Raw genomic sequence first — 26,113 nt, forward strand, 5'->3', positions numbered from 1 at the left:
TGCTACCATGATGCCAAGCGAACTTCCCTGGGCAGACAACCCCATCAATGTGTCCTGGAGCCCTGCTTCCCCAGAGCTCTGCTCCACTAGGGAAAGAGAGAGACAGGCTGGGAGTATGGATCAACCTGCCAACACCCATGTTCAGCAGGGAAGCAATGACAGAAGCCAGACCTTCCACCTTCTGCACCCCACAGTGATCCTGGCTCCATACTCCCAGATCGATAAAGAATAGGAAAGCTATCAGGAAAGGGGATGGGATACGGAGTTCTGGTGGTAGGAACTGTGTGGAATTGTACCCCTCTTATCTTATGGTCTTGTCAAGTGTTTCCATTTCATAAATAAAAATAATAAAAAAAAAAAAACCTGAAAGTCAATTATGGGTGAAGTGCAACTAGAAATGGAATCAGTGAAACCGGCTAACTCAACCTGTCTAGTCTTGAAGGTGGCAGACAGCAAAGGGGGACTGCTGGCCTGGGGGGCCTAGCTCCCTTGTGCCTGGGGTCTTGCTAGGATGGCTCAGTGGTGTGCCAGTGTTTGGCTCAGGCAGAGAGTGCCAGGAGATAAGGCTCATTCCATTTCACAGTTCAATCACAAGATAAACATACCTCCCTCCTATCACAGGGTCCAGAAATGTTAATAGTTTCTCCTCTCTGAGACTGTGTGATCCAGAAATGTGCTTGGCAACATGGGAAGGTGAGAATGAGCCAGGAGTGGGGTGGTGGTGGTGGGGGAGGAGTACAACGAGTGATGGCTAGTTACAAATTTCAAACTTTAATCTTAGACAAAGCCCATCTCCTAAGTTTCACATTTCCTTAACCCCCACAGAGAAAGAAACCCTGCAGTTTCATAGCTACATGACTATAAATCCACAAGGATAAGACACTTATTGAGAGAGGCTTAAGGTATTCGCTCTCATCTGAATTAAATTTTGTCTATTCTTAGAGATTCGGATGAATCTAGAGATGGCTTGGTGAGAGGAGAACTGTACAGAATTTGGGAAAGAGAGACAGAGTGTCTGCATGTCAAGTCTTAAGAAGAAAAGAACTCACTTGGATTGCCATATGTAATGTGTCAAGAACCCACAGACAAGTGTACACTCTGCTCCCACCCCACTGTCAGCCATCTACTTACTGTTTGAGATTTCTTCTTCTTCTTTTTCATTGACCTGAAAAAACCTTGTTTTTCCTTTTCCTTGAGTTGTTCGGAATGACTAATGTTTTCAGGACTTTTCCTAAATGGGGAGACATTTTATCATATTGATTTTGCAATCACTCTCCTGCCATTATATAACAAATACAACGAAGACTAAAAATGCATGACACCAGGCTCAAATAGCCATGAAGAATCAAGTACACAGGTAAAGAGCCTCTAAAAAGCACAGGAGGAACTGAATCTAATCAGCCATGGTTAATGATTAGCCTTTGGCACTGGCTCACTCCAACTAGCAATTTGAGCATTATTGTAAATGATCTTGAACTGTGCTGCAGGACCATTTTCATGCTGTGGAAAACCTCAGAATTAGAGTCTGAGAAGCACATGGTTTGAAGGATGCCTTTTCTGTAACCTTCCAAGGAAAACAACAGAGATTTCTTTCAACACCTTTATTTTTCTTTTACCTTTGAAAAACAGCTCAACTAGTTCATTAGTGAGCGCGCGCGCACACACTCACTCCACAGCTACCACAGAAACACCATAGGGATAGGGAGATAGCTTAACGGTTATGCAGAAAAACTTTCATGCCTGAGGCTCTGAGGTCCTAGGTTCAAGCCCCAGCACCACCATAAGCCAGGGCAAAGCAGTGCTCTGGTAAAATATAAATTTAAAATAAACTGATAAAAAAAGAAGCAGCATTATAAATAAATGTCACTTGAAACTGAAAAATTCCTTTATAAAAATCCAGTATCTATTTATGAAAATTACATTGAAAAACAGAAGGTTAAGAACAAAATGTAGACAAACATGAATGGATGCCTTAATACAAAGTACTCATATGGAAAGAATGAGTCTGAGTACAATGCCCCATTCCACTAACACCAGGAGCTATTTTGTTATGCAAATAGGAGCTATTAAGATAATAGACAGCTTAGCCCCAAGAAATTGGATACTTGCATATGACCAGAGACCACTGTATATTATTTAACTAAATTACAGTCTTTCAAAAGCTACTTTTGGTGGGCCATGCAGTAGCGCACCTGGCTGAGCACACATAACAGTGCACAAGGACCTGGGTTCGAGTCCCCGGTCCCCACCTGCAGGGTGAAAGCTTCACGAGTGGTGAAACAAGGCTGCAGGTGTCTCTCTGTCTCTCTATCTCCTCATTCCCTCCTAATTTCTGGCTATCTCTATCCAACAAATAAATAAAAATAATTAAAACATATTTTTAAAAAGACTACTCTTAAAAAAGGTGTTATTCTTGAAAAAAATGAACATTCATATGGTCTCTATTTTAAATGTGAATATATATATGACTGTAGACATTTACTTTTTTTAAAAATTTTTTAATCTTTATTTATTTATTGAATAGAGACAGGGAAAAGGGTGATAGATAAAAAGAAAGACAAAGAGAGACCTGCAGCCCTGCTTCACCACTTGCAAAGCTTTCCCCCTGCAGGTGGGGACCGGGAGCTCGAACCTGGGTCCTTGTGCACTGTAACATGTGCGCTCAACCAGGAGCGCCACCACCCAGCCCCCACATCATTTTCTTAGATGACTGAGTTCCTTAGCTATTCCCTAAAATTAGAAGTGGAGCCATTAAAGGTGACAGAGATCACTCATGTTTATGCTTTTTGAACATTTTAGCAGTGATGAAGTTATTAGACCTTCTAAGAAAATATGAACAAGGCAGCGCCTTTAATTTGATTAAATCTATGTGAAGGCAGAACACATCTATATTTATTACAGATCCACACGATAGAAAATACCAGGAAGCTATTAAAAAATAAATCACAGCTTCAAAGAATTTTCACTAACATGAGAAAGTATTCAAGCTACAATACCATGAAAACAGGAGGATTCAAATCTCTCTACATAATACAAAACCCAAGTGCATAAAAAAGCCATATATATATGTGTATATATATATATATATATATATGTGTGTGTGTATATATATATATATATATATATATATACACACACACACACATGCTTTTCTTTAAAAGGTGGGAAGAAAGTAAAATAAAATCCTAAAAGCAACCATCTCTGAGAAGCAGGACTATTGGTGACTATTATTTCTTCCTTTGCATTTTGACAACAAACAGGCATTACAGACGTGATGAAGGTTTTACAAATGGCTGGGGGGGGGGGCACACCTGGGTGGTGGCACACTCAGTGAACACACACATTACAATGTGCAAGGACCTGGTTTAAGCCCTTGCTTCCCACCTGCAGGGAAGAAGCTTCACAAATGGGGAAGCAGGTCTCCAGGTACCTCTCTCTTCCCCCACCCCCATCTCCCTCTTCCCTCTCAATTTCTCTCTGTCCTGTCAAATTAAATAGATATAAAAGGGAAAATTGGTGGCCAGGAGCTATGGAATCATCACCTAGGCACTGAGCCCCAACGATAACTCTGGTGGCCATAAAAATAAATATTTCAAAAGAACAAAAAGAATGTATTTGAAAAACTAAGAACTCAAGAACAAAGACTAAAGGAAGTTAAAAATGATGACCTCTGAATGGAGCAATGCTCATTTCCTACGTATTTAGCATAACCTTGGTAGGAATTCCAAGGAAGTGGAAACATGTACTGGAGGCCTCAGTGTTTCTGAAACACATTAAGGCCTGCAGTTGCAAACAACGTCGAGAGCATCAAGTGCTATGAAATACAGCACGGCCAATAAAATACTGAGTATTGGACCTCAAAACAATGCCACTGAAAATTCTGAAAGCCAAACCTTTCAGACATAATAGAAAGGGGGAGGATGGAATGGAGAAAAGATTCTTTTCAGGCCAGTGTTGTACTGCTCAGCCCAGTGCCAGAGGGACCCAGTCTCTGGGAATTCTGCCAGTTTCTTATGACATATACTTCTGAGGTAAGGACACAAAACCCTGCCTGGCATTGGGGTCTAAAGACAAATCCTTGGTCTTAGAAGTTAGTCATGTGTAGGTCCTTGAGAACCTGGGAGAATGGTATAGTTTGCCGGAGTCACAAAAGCATGAATTTCAGGAGGGAAAGAAGCCTCAGAGAACAGCATCTAGTTAATTAATATTTCTAAAAGTATTAATGTTCCGTGACTTCCAGAAGCTACATGAGGAAGTACTTCCTAATGATACGGCTGAGGCCCTGCCCTCATGGGGTCTGCACACATCCTAGAAACACAGGATGTTCAGATTAATGGGTAGAAGTTTCCAGTCGATCAGAATGAACTTCCAACAAATTATCACAGGTTTGCCCATGGCAGTAGGGAAAGTGGTTTGTCGGCCTGGGATATCTCTAAGGGGACCAGGGTCACCGCCATTGGAAGCCCAGAATGGGGACAGGTGCTAATGCACCAGGCACAAGAGGCTGAGATGCCAGTCCACGGAGGAACAGGATTCAGGGCAGGAAGTGAAGGAAATCAAGAGGACTGTGGCAGGGCTGAGGAGGGGGGCAGGGTACAGAAGGAGCAGTCTTTAACGTGCGATTCTGCGTCACCCCCAGTACAGGGGAAGGTGAATCAAAGAACCACTGCAAGGCCCTTTCAGAGGCTCTGGATAAACCAGAGCCCGGGGATGAGGAGGAAATCATTTCCCAAGTAAAGCTGAGACGAGGTGGCAGGGAAAGGACCGAGAGGCCAAAGCCAGACAGGAAATTGCCATCAGAGTGTAGTGTGAGTCCATGCATCAGAGAAGGAAGTCAGAAAAAGAATGCAAGTGTGTGTATGTGTGTGTGTGTGTGTGTGTGTGTGTGAGACAGTGAGGCAGAGAGTAGAAGAGACAGGGAGAGACCACACCACAATGCTAGTACATGAAGAACTAGCAGAGAGACAGAAGGGAGAAAAGGCCAGGAGAGGCCACAGGGAGACACGGCAGTGTAGAGAAGGGGGAAATCATGGACTCTCAAGCCGAGGAGCTTTGTGAAGGCCTACTGGCTAGCCACCTGGCACTTAACTCCCCGCCACCATTCCTTCTCCCTGGCGTCGCTGACTAGGGTGTCAGAGAAGAGAAAGGCCGTGAAGAATTCTGTGAGTTCTGCCGGCAAGCCGTATCACAGACGGAGGTAGTCACAATTTTACAAGAAGAAAAAAAGCCTGGGGTTGTGCTAGTGAGTGACAGTCATTCTTCACTTACCTGAACCACAGGGAGTTCTAATGAATTTGGTTTACTGTTTTAAGTGTCAGTTTTTAACCCAATTTTGACAGCAGTCTTTCTAAACATATTTATACACGTCATCTTTTTAAGCAAAGCAAGAGCAGCCTGTCTTATAAATATGTACTCTCCATGGGTATCTATGACAGCATGCATGGCACCATAAAGATGAGAGTGATTTTCATACTGGCAGCCCGAGGATAGGCAGAACACTCCGCTCACAGCTCTGGTGCGTGGTCTGTCTCTTCTTGCTCTCTCTCTAGTTCTCTGGGATTATATCTCTCCCAACAAGCTCAGGGCTAGTGCTAGCCCTGTGCATACAAGAAGAATAAATTATTTCACACAGAGGGTTTCCTACAGAGGGTAGAAGTATCTTTCTTTTAGTAGAGATGGTGGTCTGACTGGATTAACTGGTTTTCCCCATGAAAGGGTTGTTCCCCTGCTTCTATCATTGCACTCTGAGTTAAAGTTGGACAGTACAGAGTAGAAAACATGCTCTTGGGTGTCAGAACTCATTTAGGTCAACCCCTCTGTGTTGCTAGCTGTCCAACACCAGACCAGCTCCTTCACTGTTTGAAGCTGCAGCTCCCACAGTTGTGAGGTCAGAGTTGCCCTTTCTTCAAGGGCTGGCTGATCATGAGGAATGAGAGTGACAGAGCACACAAACGAAAAACAAAATGTCTATGACAAGATTGGATGGCAGTAGACATACATCTGCCACCAAGGAAGAATGCAGTGGGAGACTGTATTCTCCTGGATATTGACCAGATTTTTTATTTTTACTTTGTTCTCTTATGTGGTGGTTTAATATAAATGTTGAGCTTGAAAAAAATCACTACAAAGCCTTTCCTTTCGGCAGCCAACATGCCATCTTGACTGAGGAAGACCCAGAAACTTCGAGTCATGGCCATCAACGGAAGCATCCAGGAGGCTGAGGTAATGCTGGTGGAATGCAACACCACTGGATCAACTTCAACAAATATCACCCAGGTTACTTTGGGAAAACTGGTATGAGGCATTATCACTTCAAGAGGAATCGGAGCTTCCACCCGTCAACCTGGATGAACCTGGATGAACCGCAGACCCTGGTCAGTGAGCAGACATGGGTAAGTGCTGCCAAAACCAGAACCAGACCTGCTCCTATCACTGATGTGGTGTGGTGCTGTTGGAGTACCATGAAGTTCTGGGGAAGGAAAGCTCCCAAAGTAGCCCATCATTGTGAAGGCCAAATTTTTCAGAAGAGCTGAGGAGATTAAAGGGGTTGGGGAAGGCTGTGTCCTGGTTGCTTGAAACCACACAGGAAGGCTCATTAAATGCTATAAATGTCCCCCACTTTTGATACCTTACCTTCCTCATACATCAAGTCAGCTTACAAGACCCTAGAGGTATGGGGAGCTTGGTTTGAGCGTCAGCTTTCATTTGGAAAATGAGACCTTATAAAGACCTATAATCTACATTAAAGAACAACTAAAAAAGAATGAAAGAAAGAAACCACTACAAGTTGCAGGATACATCCCAGGATCCATAATATGGCATGGCAGAACCTACAAAAGTTGGCTCACAGAGCCCTCTCTCCTACCCCTTCCCTGAATGTCTTATGTTATGAATGGCCAGTTGTGTTTTGTGAGTGAGTGTGCTGAATGACCAAAAATTTTTTGTATGACCCATCTGCTCAGAAGTACTCTAAATGTTAAAACCATTGTTACTAACATGCATTAACTCTCTAAGTAACCTGAGTCTGCTTATAGACCAAAGTCAATTATAGTAAACCTCTAACTTGTTACAAGTTTTATTGTTTTTCACAAGTAAGTGATTACAGCTATCAAGCCTTCATATGAGGAATCATCTGTTCATACGGTAAGGTATTAAACTGTAAGAAGTTCCTCCATATCCAACCTATGTGAATTAGCAACATTCACATATTCTTGTAAACTTAACTGGTGTATCTTGTCTTGCCACCATAGGCCTGCCTTTGTCAGCCAACAATTTAAAGATGTTTCTCTTTATAACATCACCCATGCCACGGACATCCTTTACTACCCCCAAAGACAAATGGCTGTTCCCCTGGACATCACATTCACTGACTGCTTCCCTTAGACTTGAGATATGCTCCTACCTCTTCATATCAATGGATACATTCCCCCTTCCTTACCTGTATACCCTTAGTTGTGGGACCCTAGCTTGTTTTACTTCTTCTGCTCACAATAGGTCCTATAATTCTTTTTTTCAACATTTTAAATTTATTTATTAATGAGAAAGAGAGAAAGAACCAGACTCACTCTGGTACATGTGCTGCCAGGGATCGAACTCAGGACCTCATGCTTAAGAGTCCAAGGCTTTAGTCACTGCATCACCTCCCGGACCACAGTCCTATAATTCTTTTTTTTTTTTTTTTTTCCCTCCAGGGTTATTGCTGGGCTTGGTGCCTGCACCATGAATCCAGCGCTCCTGGAGGCCATTTTTCCCCCTTTTTGTTGCCCTAGTTGTTGCAGCCTCGTTGCAGTTATTATTGCCATTGTTGACGTTGTTTTGTTGTTGGATAGGACAGAGAGAAATGGAGAGAGGAGGGGAAGACAGAGAGAGAGGGGAGAGAAAGATAGACACCTGCAGACCTACTTCACCGCCCGTGAAGCGACTCCCCTGCAGGTGGGGAGCCGGGGGCTTGAACCGGGATCCTTATGCCGGCCCCTGCGCTTTGCGCCACGTGCGCTTAACCCACTGCGCCACCGCCCGACTCCCAGTCCTATAATTCTTAACAAGCTCATGGCCTTTTGCAGCAACAGACTGATGCCATAAAGATGCAACCTATACAAAGTCACTATCATAGGCTGGACATGGCAGAATATTGAGTTGCTGTGGAGGATTTGCCCCCCTCCATCAGAACGTCCACCATGTAGAGGGCTGGCTAGCCAATGACGGGTAAGAGGAAACTAGCGCTATCCAGTCAACCTAAGACAGGGCATCTGGTACTACTGGGCAAAAATGACCAGGTGTTCCAATGACGGGTAAAACGGAAGGCTGATCCCCAACCTAAGACAGGCACAGTCCACCGTGCCACAAAACAAAGTCCGCCAAACATCAAAACATGATATAAGACAGGGGGACATGTGGGGAGCCACATGTGCCCTCAAGGTTGCTATTGGCATGGCCATAGAGTTTATGTTAAAAGATAGTTCCTGGGAATCGGGTGGTGGCGCAGCGGGTTTAGCAAGAACTGGCTTGAGGATCCCAGTTTGAGCCCCCGGCTCCTCACCTGCAGGGGAATCACTTCACAGGCGGTGAAGCAGGTCTACAGGTATCTTTATCTCCCTCTGTCTTTCCCTCCTCTCTCCATTTCTCTCTGTTCTATCCAACAACCACAATATCAGCAATAACAACAGTATAATTACAACAAGAACAACTAGGGCAACAAAAGGCAAGATACAAGATACAAAAAAAAAAAAAGGGGATAAGATAGTTCCCGCTTCCCTACACCTTAGAGTCTTTGTTAAAAGATAAGGTCTTTTTCCCCATGAATCACCCAGGACCTTCCAGATAAACGGCTGACTACCATGACAAATAATATAAAATATAATCATAAATGAATAGGAAAGATACATCCCCCAATACTCAGTTGGTCAAGGCACCAAACCTCTTCTTCTATAAAGCATTCAAATCAGATGCCCTGCTAACCACGAGAAGCAGATTGTTTGTGTTTCTTTCACAGGAATCCCGGAAAAGCCATCTGAACCCCTGCACACCCTGACGTCACTCACTAGATGGCACGACTACCGTGGCACACCCCCCGAAACCCTAGATGTCACTCAACGCGATCTGAAGAATCTGATTCGCAGACTCCAAGGACAGAACCTTTTTACTGCCTGTCTGCCTTTCCTGCTTTTGCTTTGACCTGTCACGTTTTGGCGGTTCCAGCTCACAATCTACAGAAAAGCAGAATTCCAGAGGCTGACCTTCCTCATGCAGCATTTCATCCCCTGCCATTTCTCCCCCTAGTCGCCTACTTTGGACTGAGACTTCTATCGGACTTGCTGGTATACCCTTTGGACACTTTAGACAATTTTACAGCAGCTTCCTTCCCTTCACGTTGCTGGTTTTTCATAGACTGATCCTGAGTAATTCATAGACTTTACAGACTGTTGCCTTGAGGACTATACAATGCCAAATAGCCCCTCTGTTTGGTGGGTCATGCCTCCCGCCTCCCCCTCATTATGTACCCTTGCCCCTTTCCCCACCCAAACAGGGAATGCTCCTTTACACAGCAATCCTTCCCTTCACACCACACTGACTTTTACTTCTCCCCTTTGTGTCCCTTCCTATTTTGTTATGTCATTTAGGCTTATGCCCAAAAGGTTTCTGCCCCATGATAGTCTTTTATAGACTTTGTACATCTTATGAAATTACTAGATAGAAAGATAGAAAAGATGTAGAGATACTGTGAAGAGATGGTTGAGCAGGCTGCGCTTAAACCTATGAGATGAGTCTCTCCAGGTAAGTCTCTCTCTCTAAAGAGGGGTTGAGCACAGGAGGACGTTTAAATCTCACAAGGTTGGCAGCCATTTAAGCCTTCCCTCCTCCACAGAAAGTCCTACATCTTCCCACCTGAGCATGGCATTCCTCTAAAACATTGAAGCCTGCTCCATTTTTCTTTACTGTGTCCATTTAGATATAAAGGGATAGGAGGAGATGTTGCTGAGGACTTATTCTGATGCAGTCTCCGCCCCCAGGTTTTTCTATGCCCCGCTAAATCCTAGAGTGCCCCCTTTCAACCAATCCTGGCTCCGCCCCCAGGTTTTTCTATGCTCTGCTAAATCCTAGAGTGCCCCCTTTCAACCAATCCTGGCTCCGCCCCCAGGTTTTTCTATGCCCCGCTAAATCCTAGAGTGCCCCCTTTCAACCAATCCTGGCCCTACACGTCACCCCTGGTTGTCGCCCAATAAAAAGCCCCCTCACCCCTCCCCTCTCTCTCTCTGGGCTCTCGGCTCTCCCTCTCTGAGGTCTCGCTCCCTGCTCTCCCCCCCCCTGTGGTCGGCCATGGTCGGCTGGCTCCACGTGGTCTGAACCAAACCTCCCCCCCCATCCTATAATAAAGATCTGTGTACCCCTTTGCTCTGGACGTCCGCTCTCTTCTCCGTGGTGCAGCCCGACACCAGACCGCCTCAACAACAACAAGTAATGCCAATACACATATTAGTTAAACAATCACTCTATAGCAAGAAGGGCCTGGCAGGAAGAAGAATGCTAAGAAAATTGACCCTGTCTTTATGTTCCTTCTATGTTTGCCATCTATCTCAAATCCACAATTAAGACGAAATAAAAGTTAAGACAAACCAGCATACTCACCATGGATCAAATGCTGACTGTCTTTTTGAATGGTTACTTCCAGAACTGTTTTCAGATGGTAAGGAAGAAACTCGGGTTGACACATTATTTTCATGGAAAGAATTGTCAGGACGTGGAGATGGCACTAAGTAAAGAAAATTCAGTCACTGAGGTATATTTGTAGTCAAAGTAATGCTCATGGTATTCTATCATAGGGTTTGTTTGTTTTTTAAGTTTTAGTTATTGATTCATGAGAAATGATAGGAGAGAGAGAAAGAACCAGACATCACTCTGGTACATGTGCATGTGCCGCTGGGGACTGAACTCAGGACCTCATGCTTGAGAGTCCAATGCTTTATCCACTGTGCCACCTCCTGGACCACATATTCTATCATAGTTTATCCCACATGAATAAAGCAAATGAAGAGGCAGTAGGTCAGAATCCTTAGGTGCTCCTCATGTCACTTTAGTGTCTACCTCTCCCCACTACATACAACATTAACTTGCAAGGGTCTGTTAGCTTTGGGCATTAGTTATACAAAACATAAACCTGCCAGCTGGTAAACGGAAGAACATTGTAGGATATTTAAAAATATGAATATGACAGTCACCTCCCCCCCCCCCCAACACACACACACTGCTTTGACATTCTTTGAAGCTGAGGCTTCTTACATCACAGACACAACAATGTAAAAAGACTAGTCTCATTTTGAAGTGCCACCAGGATTATTGCTGGGGCTTGCTGCCTACATGATGAACCCACTGCTTGTGGCAACCTTCTCCAGCCCTTTCCTTTCTTTCCTTTTGAACAGGGAAAGAGAAATTGAGAGGGATGGGAGAGATTGACAGGGAAAGAGACAGAAACACCTGCAGTACTGCTTCACTGCTCATGAAACTTTCCTTCTACAACAAGAAGCTTGAATCCATGTCCTTGCACATGGTACTGTGTGCGCTCTACCCAGTGTGCCACTGTGTGATCCCGACATGCTTCTTCACACTATGTGTGCTGGAAGACACGAAATAGCTACAAGGGGTAACACTCGGGAGGCAATGTCAATTTCATATATTTTTAAACTGAAGTCCAAAGAAATTCACTTCTTTTAAAAAATTTTTTGTTATCTTTATTTATTTATTTGATAGAGACAGCCAGAAATTGAGAGGGAAGGGTGTGATAGAGAGGGAGAGAGAGACAGAGACACACCTGAAGCACTTTTCCACCACTCGTGAAGCTTTCTCCCTGCAGGTGGGGATCAGGGGCTCGAACCTGGGTCCTTGTACACTGTAACATGTGTTCTCAGCCAGGTGGTTCTCAACCACCACCTGGCCCCAGAAATTCAGTTATTATTATAAAAATGTGATTTTTCATTTTCAATCTAGGAATTAAGACAAACTATTTTTTTTTTTTTTTTTTTTTTTTAGTTTTTCTAGGGGTTTGGAGGGGTAACTATTTCTTTCTGTCAGTTTCTTAGCTTGGACATAAGTCAAAATATACTACAAATTTCATCACAAAAAGAATATATAGGCTGTATATCAAGATAAATGACACTATGTCACTTGACTCTTGACCAGTGAAACTAAAAACGGGAAGTATTCTGGAAAGATCTGTCATCTCAATGACACCACTAAATTTCCATCCAGTTAGATTTAATAGTATCATTGAAATGATAGATGTCTCCAGATGTTTTACCTCGTTAAATCTTCTCCTTCTATTTCTGGACTTTCTAAAATAAAAACATTCTACCTGACAAACCCCGAGGTGAGAACATTAAATGAGGGGCTTTCCTATTATCAACCAATTTAATTCATTTGAAATCAAAATAAAACCATATTTAGAGATCAAAGAAAAATTAAAAACTCCATTTAAAAATCACAAAACAAAACTACATAATTTTGTTTGTGTTAACTTTAACCTGAATTAAAATTTTAGGCCCCCCCCCCCAAATTCTAAAGTAATTATGGCATTAGAAATACTAATAAGGGAAGGGGCCAGGTAGTAGCATACCAGGTTAAGTGCACATAGTGTGTAGTGCAAGGATCGAAGTAAGGATCCCGGTTCAAGCCCCCACCTGCAGGGAGGTTGCTTCACAAGCAGTGAAGCAGGTCTGCAGGTGTCTATCTTGCTTTCCCACTCTGTCTTCCCCATTTCTCTCAATTTCCCTCTGAACAGCAACAATGGAAAAAAGATGGCCACTGGAGCAGTGGATTTGTAGTGCAGGTATGGAGCCCCAGTGATAACCCTGGATGCAAAAACAAACAAAGAAACAAACAAAACTATTAAGGGGGCTGGGTGGTGGTGCACCTGGTTAAGCACACATAGTACTAAGCGCAAGGACCCACACAAGGAATCGGGTTCAAGCACACACACCCCCACTCCCCACTCCAGGGAGGATGCTTCAGGAGCAGTGAAACAGGTCTGCAGGTATCTATCTTTCTCTCTTTCTCCCCTTCTATCTCAGTTTCTCTCTGTTCTATCCTATAAACATGGAAAAAAATATGGCTATCAGGAGCAGTGGATTCATTCAGTACAGGCACTGAGCTTCAGTGATAACCCTGGAGGAAATAACAACAACCAAACTACTAATGTATTAGAAGCCATATTAAAAGCTTTTCTTCAAAGGTGGGGCTGAGAGGAAACAGTACAGAGTAGTCAATATATATTTAGTTATAAATAATAACCTGCATGTATCTGTTTTTGCCAGGACTCCTAATTAAAAAGGAAGGCTAGTGGCCCAGGAAGTAGCAAAATGGATAAAATGTTAGACTCTCAAGCATGAGGTCCTAAGTTCAATTCCCAATACCACACGTGCCAGAATGATGCTCTGGTTCCTTCTCATAAATGCATATTTTAAACTAAAATAAAAAGCAGGGCTAGGGAGGTGGCTCAACAGTGGAGGGCATGCCTTGTCTGTTTTAAGGCCCCGGATTAGATCCTTAGCACCATATACAAATACAAAAGACAGAAACAAAATAGAAAGTCAGAAATGGATGTCCGTGCTCCGATCCTTTTTTTCCCATAGTACAAATAAACAAATAATAATAATAGTGGCCAGGAAGATGGCTCAGTGGGGAGAGCACAGACTAGCAAGTATAGGATCCTAAGGTTTGATTCCCCAGCACTGGATATGCCAGAGTGGCGCTCTGGTCTCTTCCTCATCAACAAAACTTAAAAACAAAAAACAAAACAAACAAACAAAAAACGAATAAAATGATTGAACAGTTGTGTATGGCTGCCCTTTGGCCCTCCTAATCCAGCCCCTTTCCAGCTGTCTCTCCAAATTAATAGAAAGCACAGCAAGCCAGGGAGAACGGATGTGGGTGGCTGGAGAAGGTCAGCAAGTCCAGAAGGCTTTGAGAAGGGCAGCCTCCCGACCTCAAGACCTCTGGCCTCTGCCTTAGTGGGCCTGCTGTCAGTCTGCCCACTAGGGGCCAGATGCACCAGGGCTCCCACTCTGGCACTACTTACTTAGCTCTTCCCCCAAATACCCTTCTCTGTCAGCGTCTCCTAAATTCACAGAGCCTCTAAGCGTCTGTTTTGGTCACCTGTCAAATGTCAGAGCTATCCCTTAAGGCTGTGCAAGTACACTTGGAGACTGTCTTTCTTTCAATCAAATATTCATAAAACTGCCACACAGAGGAAGCAGGACTGGACAGAGGAGGAGACACGTTTCTTCCTTGGTGACCACGAGGACAGTGATTGCAGAAGGCCACCAGGCAGAATGCTAAAGGGCCTTGTATTATCTCACTCACATGAGCAAATAAAGATGCTAAGCACAGGAAAACAAGCAAAGCCAAACGAAGACAAACCTTTGAACTCGGACTGCAGAACTGAGGTCACTGAAAGGGGTGCTGGGGAGGGAGGCTGTGAGCCGTCAGGGTGGAGGGGGTCGAGTGGACCAAGGTGGAAGGATGTTGGTGCTTTGGAGGTGAGTGAAGTGTGGTAACACATTTTGAAGAGGTGTGAAATTGAACTCTAAAACATTTATAGACTTGTAAGCCACGGTTACCTCAAAACAAATCGATTTAAAATGCAAAAAATATCACTTATTTTAAGTTCCTAGCCGTGTGTGTGTGTGTGTGTGTGTGTGTGTGTGTGTGTGTGTTAATGGTGACAGAAACATGCTACAGAAGCAAGCAGAAGAAAGGCACATGCAAGCCCTGTGTGAGGCCCAGGGTCTGGGAATCTGCCACAGATTCCACTTTTGTACTAGTGCCAGTGGATAGCCCCAGGGAACTCTCAGCGGGCAGGAGGCAGAGGGCCTGGCAGAGCAGTGAGGAAAGTAGGTTGCCCCACTAAGTTCTCAGAACCAGTGCCATCTACATCTCCAGCTCACACTTGACTCCCCTTATATAATGTCAGCCCCACAGGGTGGGGCCTTAAGGCTATCTCCCTCAAAGTCAGTGGGCCAGGCTCACAGGTGACACTGATAAAATATTGTATAATTTGATTAAATGATTGTGGGACTGCTTTTTGGAAAATAAAAACATTCATTTTATGTTTTATGAGTGAGACAGAAAGGCCAAAGTGCTGCTCAGCTCTACAGCGCCAGGGATCAAAGCCAGGCTTTCAGACATGCCTTCCTGTCCTGCACTCTTGCCACTAAGTCACCTGCCCTAGCCACAAGGGACTATTTGGATGGCAACCTTGGAGCCAGGGAGGCCAGTTGGGAGGTTGTGCAGAGAATTCAAGGCAGAAGCCAGGACGCAAGGCAAGAGAAGTGTGGGAAGCCTACAACACAGACACATGAGATACTGGCTTGAATTCAGGGCAGTGAGATGTGGTGGAGGGTGCAGACTGGAGGTGTGCTGAGGGGGAGAGGAGGAAGGGGCACGGTGGCAGCAGATCTTCCAGTCTAGGGCCCAACTTACCTCGGTAGAAGCTGCCAACTCTTCTGGGAACAGGGTCGTTGTACAGATGTCTGTTTTCTTTGGGGGCAGTGCCATCATCAGAGTGGGGGTCATGATACGCTCCACCCTGAGACAGGAGACAGGTTCATACAGAGTAAACAACAGGGCTATGAGCAGGCTGCCTGCAAGCTTAGGACAGTGCCTGGCTGATGACCAACGGACTCACCGATCCTTGAAAGAGAAAACTCAGAACTACAGTTTGAAGGAAATGACTTAACACACTGGGTCAAATGATCATTGGGACAAGGAGTATGAATGCATCTTAAAAGACAGGTTGTATGTCAGTGATTTACCAAGTTTAGACACATTTAATAGGAAAAGGTAGCAAGTTTGAAGAAGTCAGACCTCAGACTTCTGCCGGGCGTGGAATGATGAGGTGCCTTCTCTGGAAGGCTCCTTCACAGAAGATCGGGCCACAGTCATCTCTGGAGGCAGCTGCTCTCCAGGCTGCAAAAAAAAATGGAAAAGGACTTAAAAGAGGGTCCTGTTCTCAGAATGAAAAGCACCTACACTGTCATGGGCTCCCTGAGGTGTAACTGGTACCTTCACCCACTCAAGTTAGAAACCACTAGCTGGCCTAAACACAGACTGAACGAATCATTTGCTGAATACAAGAAAGTCAAACAAAAGTCACATGGATGGAAAGTGAAATTCCCCTAAAAGTTAAGGAAAACAGGGCATACATTGCGCTGGAAATAGTTCAATTAATTATTAAAAACAAAGAAAACGATCTTCCAAATACCTAGATAGCCGGGTTCTACATAGCACTCTAATTTGAGATTCTACCAGCTAATCCAAAGATTTTCTAGCAGATTTTGGACTGAATTCTCCTAACCAAAACAACACACACACACACACACACACACACACACACACACACACACACACACAACAACAACAACAACAAGACCCATGCAGATCCAAACTCATTTTTCATAATGAATTTACATGGCAGACTCAAATGAAAACAAATGTCTTTTGACTATACCAAGGAGTAGGCTAAGTACTCTTAATCATTTCTGTCTTGGAATCCCCCAACTGCTGGACTTTTTTGTAGTTAAGTTCCCCCTTAATCTTATTTAGGCTAATAGCCCTTCTATTTCATAATTAACCATAATCATAACAGAGCTCATCTCTGGCGATGCTAACTATTTCTCCAAGAAGGTGAGTCACAGGCTAAGAGCAGCCTAGGTCCACAGTGGCACTCATTGAGAGAGAAAGTAGCATTTCCTACCACTGGAAAAAAAAGAGAGAGATTAGGGAGCCAAACTGCCAAGCCTGTAGGCGGAGTGGACTGCATTTTGGTGCGTGTACAGTGGACATAGGAAGGGTAGTATCTCTAGCCTACCCGGCTCATCAAAAACAGTTAAAACATGAAACAGGACTCTGTCTCTACCCCTCCACCCCCCAATGTATTATGAGAAGTTCTGGACAGGAGTCATCCAGTGGGACCTTCCTGCTTTCTCCTTCGTGACAAGATCTCATTCAAGCTACATTATTTACATTGTTGACAAAGGCCTCTGGAAAAGCATTCTAGAGAACAAAATGACTTACCTCTAGCCTCAATTCTCAGGACAGTGGCTATCTGCCATCCTTGTGCCTTTCAACTCACTTGGCCCTGCAGCTTGGCACTGAACCTCTTTAACTGGACTTCCAATTCAGTCGCAGTCAGATCTGTGCTTACATAGTAATTGTTGATAATTAGTGTATTTCCACTGTGTTCACAAAACCTTTATCCTGGAGCTTTCAGGGAGCCAAGCCATTTGTCCCTTTTCCAATCCCTTTTATACTATACTTAATGGTAGTATCCTCTAACTGCTTGTGACTCCTATCTGCCATCCTTGGGCAGCCTGCTGGCCTGTACAAGACCCCTCTCTGCAGGGCCTCCTAGGAACTGACTCGAGTCACAACCTTATGCATCTCTGGCCCTCCTTTCACCTGGGTACCAGGCCAGGGTTTAGGTACCTGGACAACCCCTAACATGAGAGCATGGCCCAGAGCAACATGGTTTAAGCAACAGACACTGTCTCAGGAGCCCAGCTCTGTCCTCACTCCTGGGCAAAGCTGGGTGACACACCCAAACACCTGAGGCCTCCCCAGGCATGTCTGAGAAAGGATGAGGTTGCATTATAGTGACATGAAAGAAACCTGGAAGGCTTGTTTCTTCCTTTGCTCACTCCTGTGATCCACAAGTTCTGCCCAGTCTACTTCTGAGGAATTTAGGGCTCAGCCATAGGACACAAGACTTGTATGCCCAAGGCCCACGGCCCAGGGTTCAATCCCTGGCACCAGCACATGCCAGAAATTGGGTGCTTCCCTAGTCTCATATAAAAATAAATCTACTGGGGCCAGGTGGTGGTGCACCTGGTTAAGCACTCACATTATAGTGCACAAGGATCTGGGTTCAAGGCAGGTCTCCACCTGTAGGGGGAAAGCTTCACAAGTGGTAAAGCAGGGCTGCAGGTGTCTCTCTGTCTCTCTCCCTCTCTACCTCCCCCTCCCTTCTCAATTTCTCTCTGTCTCTACCCAATAATAAAGAACAAATATTTTTTTAAAAAATAAGTAAATACACAAATAAATAAAAATAAATCTACTGGGCAGGGGTAGATAGCATAATGGTTATGCAAAGGGACTCTCATGCATGAGGCTCCAAATACCCAAGTTTTTTAAGAAAATATATTTATTTATTCATTTTCCCTTTTCGTTGCCCTTGTTTTTATTGTTGTAATTATTGTTGTTGTTATTAATGTCGTCGTTGTTGGCTAGTACAGAGAGAAATGGAGAGAGGAGGGGAAGACAGAGAGGGGGAGAGAAAGATAGACACCTGCAGACTTGCTTCACCACTTGTGAAGCGACCCCCCTGCAGGTGGGGAGCCGGGGGCTTGAACCAGGATCCTTGTGCTGGTCCTTGTGCTTTGCGCCACATGAGCTTAACCCGCTGCACTACCGCCCAACTCCCGCTAATTGCCAAGTTTAATCCCCTGCACTACCATAAGCCAGAGCTGAGCAGTGTTCTGATAAAATAAATAAATAAATAAATAAATCTACTTTTGAGTAGTCTAAGACCCACTCTAGAAACTGGAGAATTAGTTCAACTGGTAGAGTACCTGACTTGCATGCCTGAGGCTCCCAGTTCGATTGCTGGCATTGCACGTATCATAATGCAGCTCTAGCTTGGCTCTATCTTGTGCAAAATCCTTATTTACTTTGTGTGATAAGTAAATCTTCAAAAAATAAAAATAAAACTTACTGAACAAAAGAAAATAGGATAAAGGACCTTGTCTGTTTCCTTCCTGGCACTGACATAATTCAGAACATTCTCTCCCTTCCTCTCCTCTCAAGTTGGATCCCTGAAGAAGCCACCCCAAATTCTGCTGCATCTTCCCTCCCCTTCAGCACACGGACCTGGCTGCAACTCACAGGCCAATTATCCTTGGCATCTGACTGCTTGTTTGTCCTTGCTTCCAGTTTCTCTCCTGATGGATGATTCCCCACTTTGCCCTTCAAGGTGGTCTCCACTCAGCAGTCACTTCCTCTGGAGGCTTCCTCCAAATGCCAGTACCATTTGCCACCCCCCACCCGTTCCCTCAGCTGGCACACCTGTGACACAGTGCAGGCACGCAGCCATTGGTGTCTGCGCCATGCCTCTGTGACACGTATGAACACACCTCCAGTCACCCCTTCACTTTAAGGCCACTGGCCTTCCTTATCAGAGGCTCACTGAGTGTCTGTCCTTAATCATCCAGAGGCCTGCTCAGCAACCTGACTTGGGAAGGCTGCCCCTGGCACCATATTCTGCTCATGACATCTCCCTCTGTTCCCAACTCCTATTTATAGTCAGTGCCATAGGAATTTGGTTCTTAATGATTTCATTGCCATCATGTATAACTGGATCTTTCCTGAGGGAAGCAAGACAAGTTTCTTTAGGGCAAGCACCTTTGTGGGTGCCTGAGAAAACCCAGCAGATGGTGCTGAAGGTCCCCAGCCTAGCCCCCACTGCCCCAGAAGCAGCAGTACAACTGAGATTGGCCCAAGATAGTCCCTGTGACCAGGTCCCATGTTCAAATCACTGGGTCCAGACCTCAGAGCCAGAAGATGATAAGTGCCCAGCACAGAGACCGTCACCCTCTCACATGATACGGAAGTGGGTGCAGATCCAGGCTCTGCCTGGCCATCCAGACTGCCTGGGGACTGGCCAGCCCCTTCCCCAGCTCCCATGCTACTGAGTCTCCCTTTACATTTTCTAGTCATCTTTTCTGAAGTCCTGATGTACTCAAGAACGCATTCTCCTGGCCTCTCAAAGGGAAGAGCTGTTCCTACAGGAAACGCTGCTCCTGATACTGGCTTTTCTTCACTATCATTTCTTTGAAGCAGGTAAATGCTCCATTAGGAAAACAGAATTAGGAGGGCCAGGTGATGGCACATACGCCTGAGCACATACATTGCCACATACAATGACCCGGGTTCGAGCCCCCACTCCCCACCTGCAGGGGCAATGCTTCACGAGTGATGAAGTGGATCTATGGGTGTCTTTCTCTCTCCCTCTCCATCTCCCCCCGCCCCTCTCAATTTCTCTCTGTTCTATCACATAAAATAGAAAGAAAAAATAGAGAAAACAGAACTTTAAAAAAATTCCGTGTGGGCATGCTCCTTCTTTAAAATAGGCTAGTGTCAGTTCTAGAGCTTGGAGAATCAGAGGGTGAGGAAATCTTATGCCCACAGCACTGCCATGAGGTTTCAATACAGTCTCTAAGACTGAAAACTAACATTTATCCTGGCCTGAAGAAACACTTAGCTATAGTTCTGGTCATAAATTCAACTTTTCAATCCAGTCGAGATATTCAGTAAGGTATTAACAACAAAGCTTGATTTAAACAAATGTGGTTTAGAAAGATTAGAGGGGAAAAAAATCCCCATAAATTCATACTGAATTTTGAGAAAATTAAAAACAAACCTATTTATAGCAGATGAATTCTGTAATAAATCAAACTAACATTCCCTCAAAGAAATATGTGAGGAAGGAATATTTAAGAAAGCCAACAGATCTCTAAAGATAAGCCCTGGGAGTCTGGCGGTAGTGCAGCGGGTTACGCTAAGCGCAGGGACCGGCATAAGAATCCGGGTTCGAGCCCCCGGTTCCCCATCTGCAGGGGAGTCGCTTCACAGGGGGTGAAGCAGGTCTGCAGGTGCCTACCTTTCTCTCCCCCTGTCTTCCCCTCCTCTCTCCATTTCTCTCTGTCCTATCTACCAACGGCAACATCAATAACAACTACAATGATAACTACAACAACAAAAACAACAACAACAAGGGCAACAAAAGGGAAAATAGGTAAATAAATTTTTAAAAAATTTAAAAAAAAAGATAAGCCCTGAGTACTTAATATTTGGCTGGTGCCCAGGTGGGGACTGGGGGCTTCAACCTGGGTCCTTGTTCATGGTAAAACACACACTTAACCAGGTGCACCACCACCCAGCCCCCCACCCCATTTCTCTCTGTCCTATCAAAATAAAACAGAAGAAAAAAATTGGCCACTGGCAGTAGTGGCACCAAGCTCCAGAGATAACCCTAGTGATGATAAAATAAACAAAAATCAACACACACACACACACACACACACACACACACACACACACACACACAGTTTCCAGCAGTAGTCCTCTGTGGGCTGCTTCCCTCAGTGCACCTTGTCAGGAAGCAGGGACCACTGCTGATGACCCTACTCTCCTTGCTCCCACACACCATACCTGAGGTGACAGGAGCTGCAGGCTGTTGGCTCTGGCTGCCATCCCCTGCCCTACGCTCAGGCTTCCATCCAGGCCTTTGGCTCTCACTTTGTCCCGGGTCACGTACATGGAATGCCTATGCGGACGCTGCTGGGAAGAGAAGGGGCTCGTGTAGCCCAGCCCATACGAGAAGGACTCGTGGGGTGCAGACAGCGAGTGGGAATGGCTGCCTTCTATGTGCTCGGGCAGCTTCAGCTCCTCCATGGTCTTGGAGTGCCTGGTGGCTGTGCGGCGGGAGTCCAGCGTGCCCTCGCTGCGGTTGGTTCTGCCCGAAGGGCTGAGCAGAGTTCGTGTGTCACCGTGTCGGGCTGGGGTAGGACTGGTGGGTGAGTTCAAGTCCAGGCAGCTGGATGGGAAGTAGCGGCTCGTGCTGGTGTCAGTGATCTGGGCCCGGGCTTCAGAGAGGTTGCTCACAGACTTGGAGTCACTCAGCGCACCGTGGCTCTTGGCCTTGGTCCTGTAGGAGGGGCTCCGGGAGGACTGGGGGATGGTGTCGATGTAGCTATGGCGGCTCTGCTTCTCGCTGGGCTGCAGCGTGCCGGCCTTGCTCTGCGAGCTTTCCATGAATGAGTGCCGGTTCTGCTGTGACCTGCTGCTAGACTTGAGGTACTTCGTGCCCGGGCCCTCTGCCGGCTTGGGGTCGATATTGAAGTCGAACTCTGTCTTAGACTTGGCTTCTTTGGGGCTGAGAAGGTGCGGTATGTTGTTGTTGGTGAGGTCCTTGCTGCCGGCCCCGGGCTGGCTGCTGGCTTGGTAGGTCTTGGTGTGCATAGGGCTCAGAGTGGCCCCAGCCAGGTTGCCATTGAGGAAGCTTTCGTTGGCAGGCAGCCCTTCGTCAGTGCGAGGTAGGCCCACACTCATGTTCTGGATGTCCTTGCTGTTGGATCTATGGTGAGACTGCAGAGCAGTGCTTTTGCTGGCCTGGCTTCTGTGTCAAGAAGAAAAGAAGAGCAGATCAGTTTCCTTCTCTAGCAGACATGCTAAAAGCAGCATATACATGCACAGAAAGAACATGCCCCCAAACACCTCAGAGACTGCAAAGGGAAACTCTCAGATGCGCATGCCAACAAGTAAGTAGTTCTCTGTTGCTACCAAGAAATATCCTCAGAACACTTCGTGGCAACCAAGCCCTAGTTTGTAGGAAGCAACTCTGGCCCCCTTCATGTCTGCTCAGCAACCTTGCTGCCAGTGCAGGTTTGAGCAGGAGCTGCGAAGCTGAGCGCTTGCCATACTGCTACTCATGTATGGGCTGGTAATGGAGCCCTTGCCATGAGGGAAGCTGCATTCTAGACAAACTACAACCCCTGTCTGCTTGCAAGTCTCGGCAACACCGAGACTTGAGGCTCTCTGTGTGCCTGGGACCATGTTTTCATTCACAAAAGTCGTAGCCCACCTCAGCAGCCTGTCCTTACAGCAGCAATACCAGTGTCTAGGGTTAACCTAGACAGCCACAGAGTGAGAATACCAGCAGTGTACTCAAGAGAATAAGAAGACAAGAAAGAAAGAAAAGTGCCTGGTGGGGTTTGCTGGGGAAAACAATGAGCAATGTTTCCATTTTAGAGCGACGGTGAGATACCTCCTTGTCCATTACAGGGTGTGCACTCTAACGGGGTCCCGGGGCTCCATAGGATACCTTCTCTTCAGACATAATTCATTCTCATCTTCATCTCATGCTTAATTATTCCAAACTGGCTGGGGTCTTTCTTAGGACTTAAAGCCCCATTTCCAAATTGGGCATAAATAAAATCTATAAATCCAGAGGGAAACCCTGTCCTCTGTTTGAAAGCTGAAAGTGATGTCACAGTGAAGTGTGTGTGTGCTCTCCTGCAACTATTTAAAGGACCAAGTGATAGTTTGAGATAGGTGAGAATGCTCTTAAGTAGAAAAATAACTCACATGATTCCTTGTTTACTACTGAAGCCAACAGTATTTACTACACATTTTTTATTTTAATTTAATTTATTTATAAAAAAGAAACACTGACAAGAGCCATAGGATAAGAAGGGTACAACTCCACACAATTCCCACCACCAGAACTCCATATCCTATCCCCTCCTCTAATAGCTTCCTATTCTTTAATCCTATTGGTAAAGATGTGGGAGAGTTTTTGTCTGTGTCTAAGTGAAGGCAAAGTCTCAGGTTTTTTTCTGCAGAATGCTAGGCCATGAAACTGCCTTCCACTTTCCTGAAGAGTTGAGATGCTCAGCATCAAATGTAAGAGCACTCTTTCCTCTCCCCTCACCACTCAGAACATCACGATAGCCAGCAGGCTTCTAATAGTATAGACAGCCTCCTCTCCTAATGCTCTCTCAATTGGGCCACAGGAATTGCAACATTAAGTAAGGTCACTCACAACTGAGGTAACTAAATGGCAGATCCCAGACTCAGAACGAAGTGACACAGAAAGGAAGGTTCCACTTTCTATTAAGTGATGTCAACAGACTCTATTCCGGATCGATGAAGAGCAAGCCTTAGTTGGTTGTCATTTTATACTTGAGAACTAAAATAGCTCAGTGACTTTTCAAAACTCCAAAGACAGACAGATACGTAATTTCACCCATAAACAAGCTAGACTAAGTGAGCTGGATACTCTCCGCTTGGGTAGCTCCCAATCCGTTCTCCACCTCTCCCTGGCCCCAGGCCTCAGGAGCAGCTGATCCTGCACAGAAAGCATCTATTTCCTAGACTCTCCTGCTGGCCTTGGGCAGTGCACTGGGCCAGGAGCCGGCTCACTTGCTCCTTCACGGCACCTGTCCTCACTCAGATCTTGCCATAGTCCTCCAGATCTTCCTCCCGCCTGGCTCCCCAGGGCTCTCATAACCCTCCTCCTATCTCATTTTCTTTCACACCCGGATTAGAGACAGTGAGAGTTGAGATAGCACATACAAATTCTGGGAAGTGTCTCACTCTCCAAAATAGAAAAGCGAAGCCAGAGCTTTTGAAGTTCTTGAAAACACTGCTCTCCACGCAGAGCATAAACCTACACATTAGGAGGAACACATTCACAGCAATGTAAGAGGCAATTTTTACCTTGAAAAGGGCGTGTGCACACACATGTACACGCATGCATGTGCACACACACACACACACACGATTAAGGTAGAAATGTTTATTTAAAGAGCTAGGTTTCAGAAATTCACAGAGCCTAAAAAGCTCTTCTGAATGTTCTTGTCTTGGTTTCATCAGAAGTCACAGAACTCTGCACATAGCCCCTATGTAGACAGGGCAAGATATTGTCTTCAAATTAGAGCACTGCCAAAGAACAGCAATAAAAAAAGAAAAACATTTCAAAAATTCCATGGATCTCTTTTGATACACAACTATAAGGAATCTGGGTCAAACTGCCTACCATTTAAGAGGGTTTCATATATAAACCCTTCTTTAACGGTTGGTAGGATAAGCAGATAGATGATTAAGCTTAGTTAAAAAAACCTTTCCAGGGAGTCGGGCTGTAGCGCAGCAGGTTAAGCGCAGGTGGCGCTAAGCACAAGGACCCGCATAAGGATCCTGGTTCAAGCCCTGGCTCCCCACCTGCAGGGGTGTCGCTTCACAAGTGGTGAAGCAGGTCTGCAGGTGTCTATCTTTCTCTCCCTCTCTCTCTGTCTTCCCCCTCCCCTCTCCATTTCTCTCTGTCCTATCCTACAACGACAACAACAACAATAATAACTACAACAATAAAACAACAAGGGCAACAAAAGGGAATAAATAAATAAATAATTAAAATTAAAATTAAAAAAAAAAACCTTTCCAAAGCAAACATCAAAGAAGCAAAGCAGGGAGCCGGGCAGTGGCGCAGCGGCGGGTTAAGTGTACATGGCGCAAAGCACAAGGACCGGCATAAGGATCCTGGTTCGAGCCCCCGGCTCCCCACCTGCAGGGGGATCGCTTCACTGGCGGTGAAGGAGGTCTGCAGGTGTCTATCTTTCTCTCCCCCTCCTCTCTTGATTTCTCTTTTTCCTATCCAACAACGACAACAGCAATAACAATAATAAACAACAAGGGCAACAAAAGGAGAAAAAATAAATTAAATTAAAAAAAAAAAGAAGCAAAGCAGAGTGTTTTGGGTGAAGTTTGCCAAAGCAGGTCAGGTGGGGAGGTGTGTACAGGGCAGGCCCAAGACTCCCACCACGTCCAGAGCAAGTGTTAGAATCTCAAGAGAGGCTGAAGGGGGTTCGAGCAGGGGCAAGGCCATGCTACAGTCTACTGCCTTTCCTACAGGGACATGAACTTGTACTACAGAAGACAGGCTAAGCTGGGGATGGGGGTATGGTTGGGGAGGTGTGTGTGTGTGTGTGTGTGTGTTGACAGCTCTGTCTGAGGGGTAAGGCAGGCAGTGTGTAAGGCAGCCAATGCAAGGTGGTGCTGTGAACAGCCCTACAATGTCACTGTGAAGGCCCACTGTGTTAAATTAGCCCCACTACCACCACACACACAACACTCCCCCCAGAAGGACTTCCAGAAAAAAACCAGCATAGATAAGTGTGGAAAGGATTTCTTCAGAATCATGCAAACTGAGCTAAGGTCATTCTTATAGAAACCAGTTAGTACTTTCTTTGGTCCGTTCAATGTAGTATTCAATATCTGAAAATGAATTCTACTAGGTTTATTTATTTATTTATTTATTTATTGTCTCTGGCTTATAGTGGTACGGGAAATTGAACCTGAGACTTCAGAGCCTGAAGCATGAGTCTGTCTCCATAACCATTATGCTATCTACCCCCACCCATTTTGAAATTTTTTGCCAGTAGGGTTATCACTGGGCTCAGTGCCTACACTCCGCCACTCCTAGCAGCATCCCTTACCTTTTTTTTGACAGAAG

General features: G+C 45.3%; 1 protein-coding gene and 1 pseudogene across 4 annotated transcripts in view; one reads left to right on the forward strand and one right to left on the reverse strand.

Moving 5' to 3' along the window:
* Nucleotides 1–26,113, reverse strand: part of CDKL5 (cyclin dependent kinase like 5) — a 211,206-nt gene that overhangs the window by 14,822 nt on the left and 170,271 nt on the right. For all 4 annotated transcript variants that reach the window (XR_009547501.1, XR_009547502.1, XR_009547503.1 and 1 more), the window contains 5 exons: nt 21,256–22,222; nt 15,856–15,957; nt 15,472–15,577; nt 10,627–10,750; nt 1,132–1,231 (listed from right to left, as the gene is read on the reverse strand). Coding sequence is in view for 1 of the 4 variants with exons in the window: in XM_060182954.1 (XP_060038937.1) it covers nt 1,132–1,231; nt 10,627–10,750; nt 15,472–15,577; nt 15,856–15,957; nt 21,256–22,222 (1,399 nt within the window). In the remaining 3 variants the exon portion in view is untranslated. The remainder of the gene's footprint in view (nt 1–1,131; nt 1,232–10,626; nt 10,751–15,471; nt 15,578–15,855; nt 15,958–21,255; nt 22,223–26,113) is intronic.
* On the forward strand, nt 6,151–6,576 carry LOC103127840 (large ribosomal subunit protein uL15-like; annotated as a pseudogene).

The sequence above is a fragment of the Erinaceus europaeus genome, chromosome X, assembly GCF_950295315.1.
Source record: "Erinaceus europaeus chromosome X, mEriEur2.1, whole genome shotgun sequence".
NCBI lineage: Eukaryota > Metazoa > Chordata > Mammalia > Eulipotyphla > Erinaceidae > Erinaceus > Erinaceus europaeus.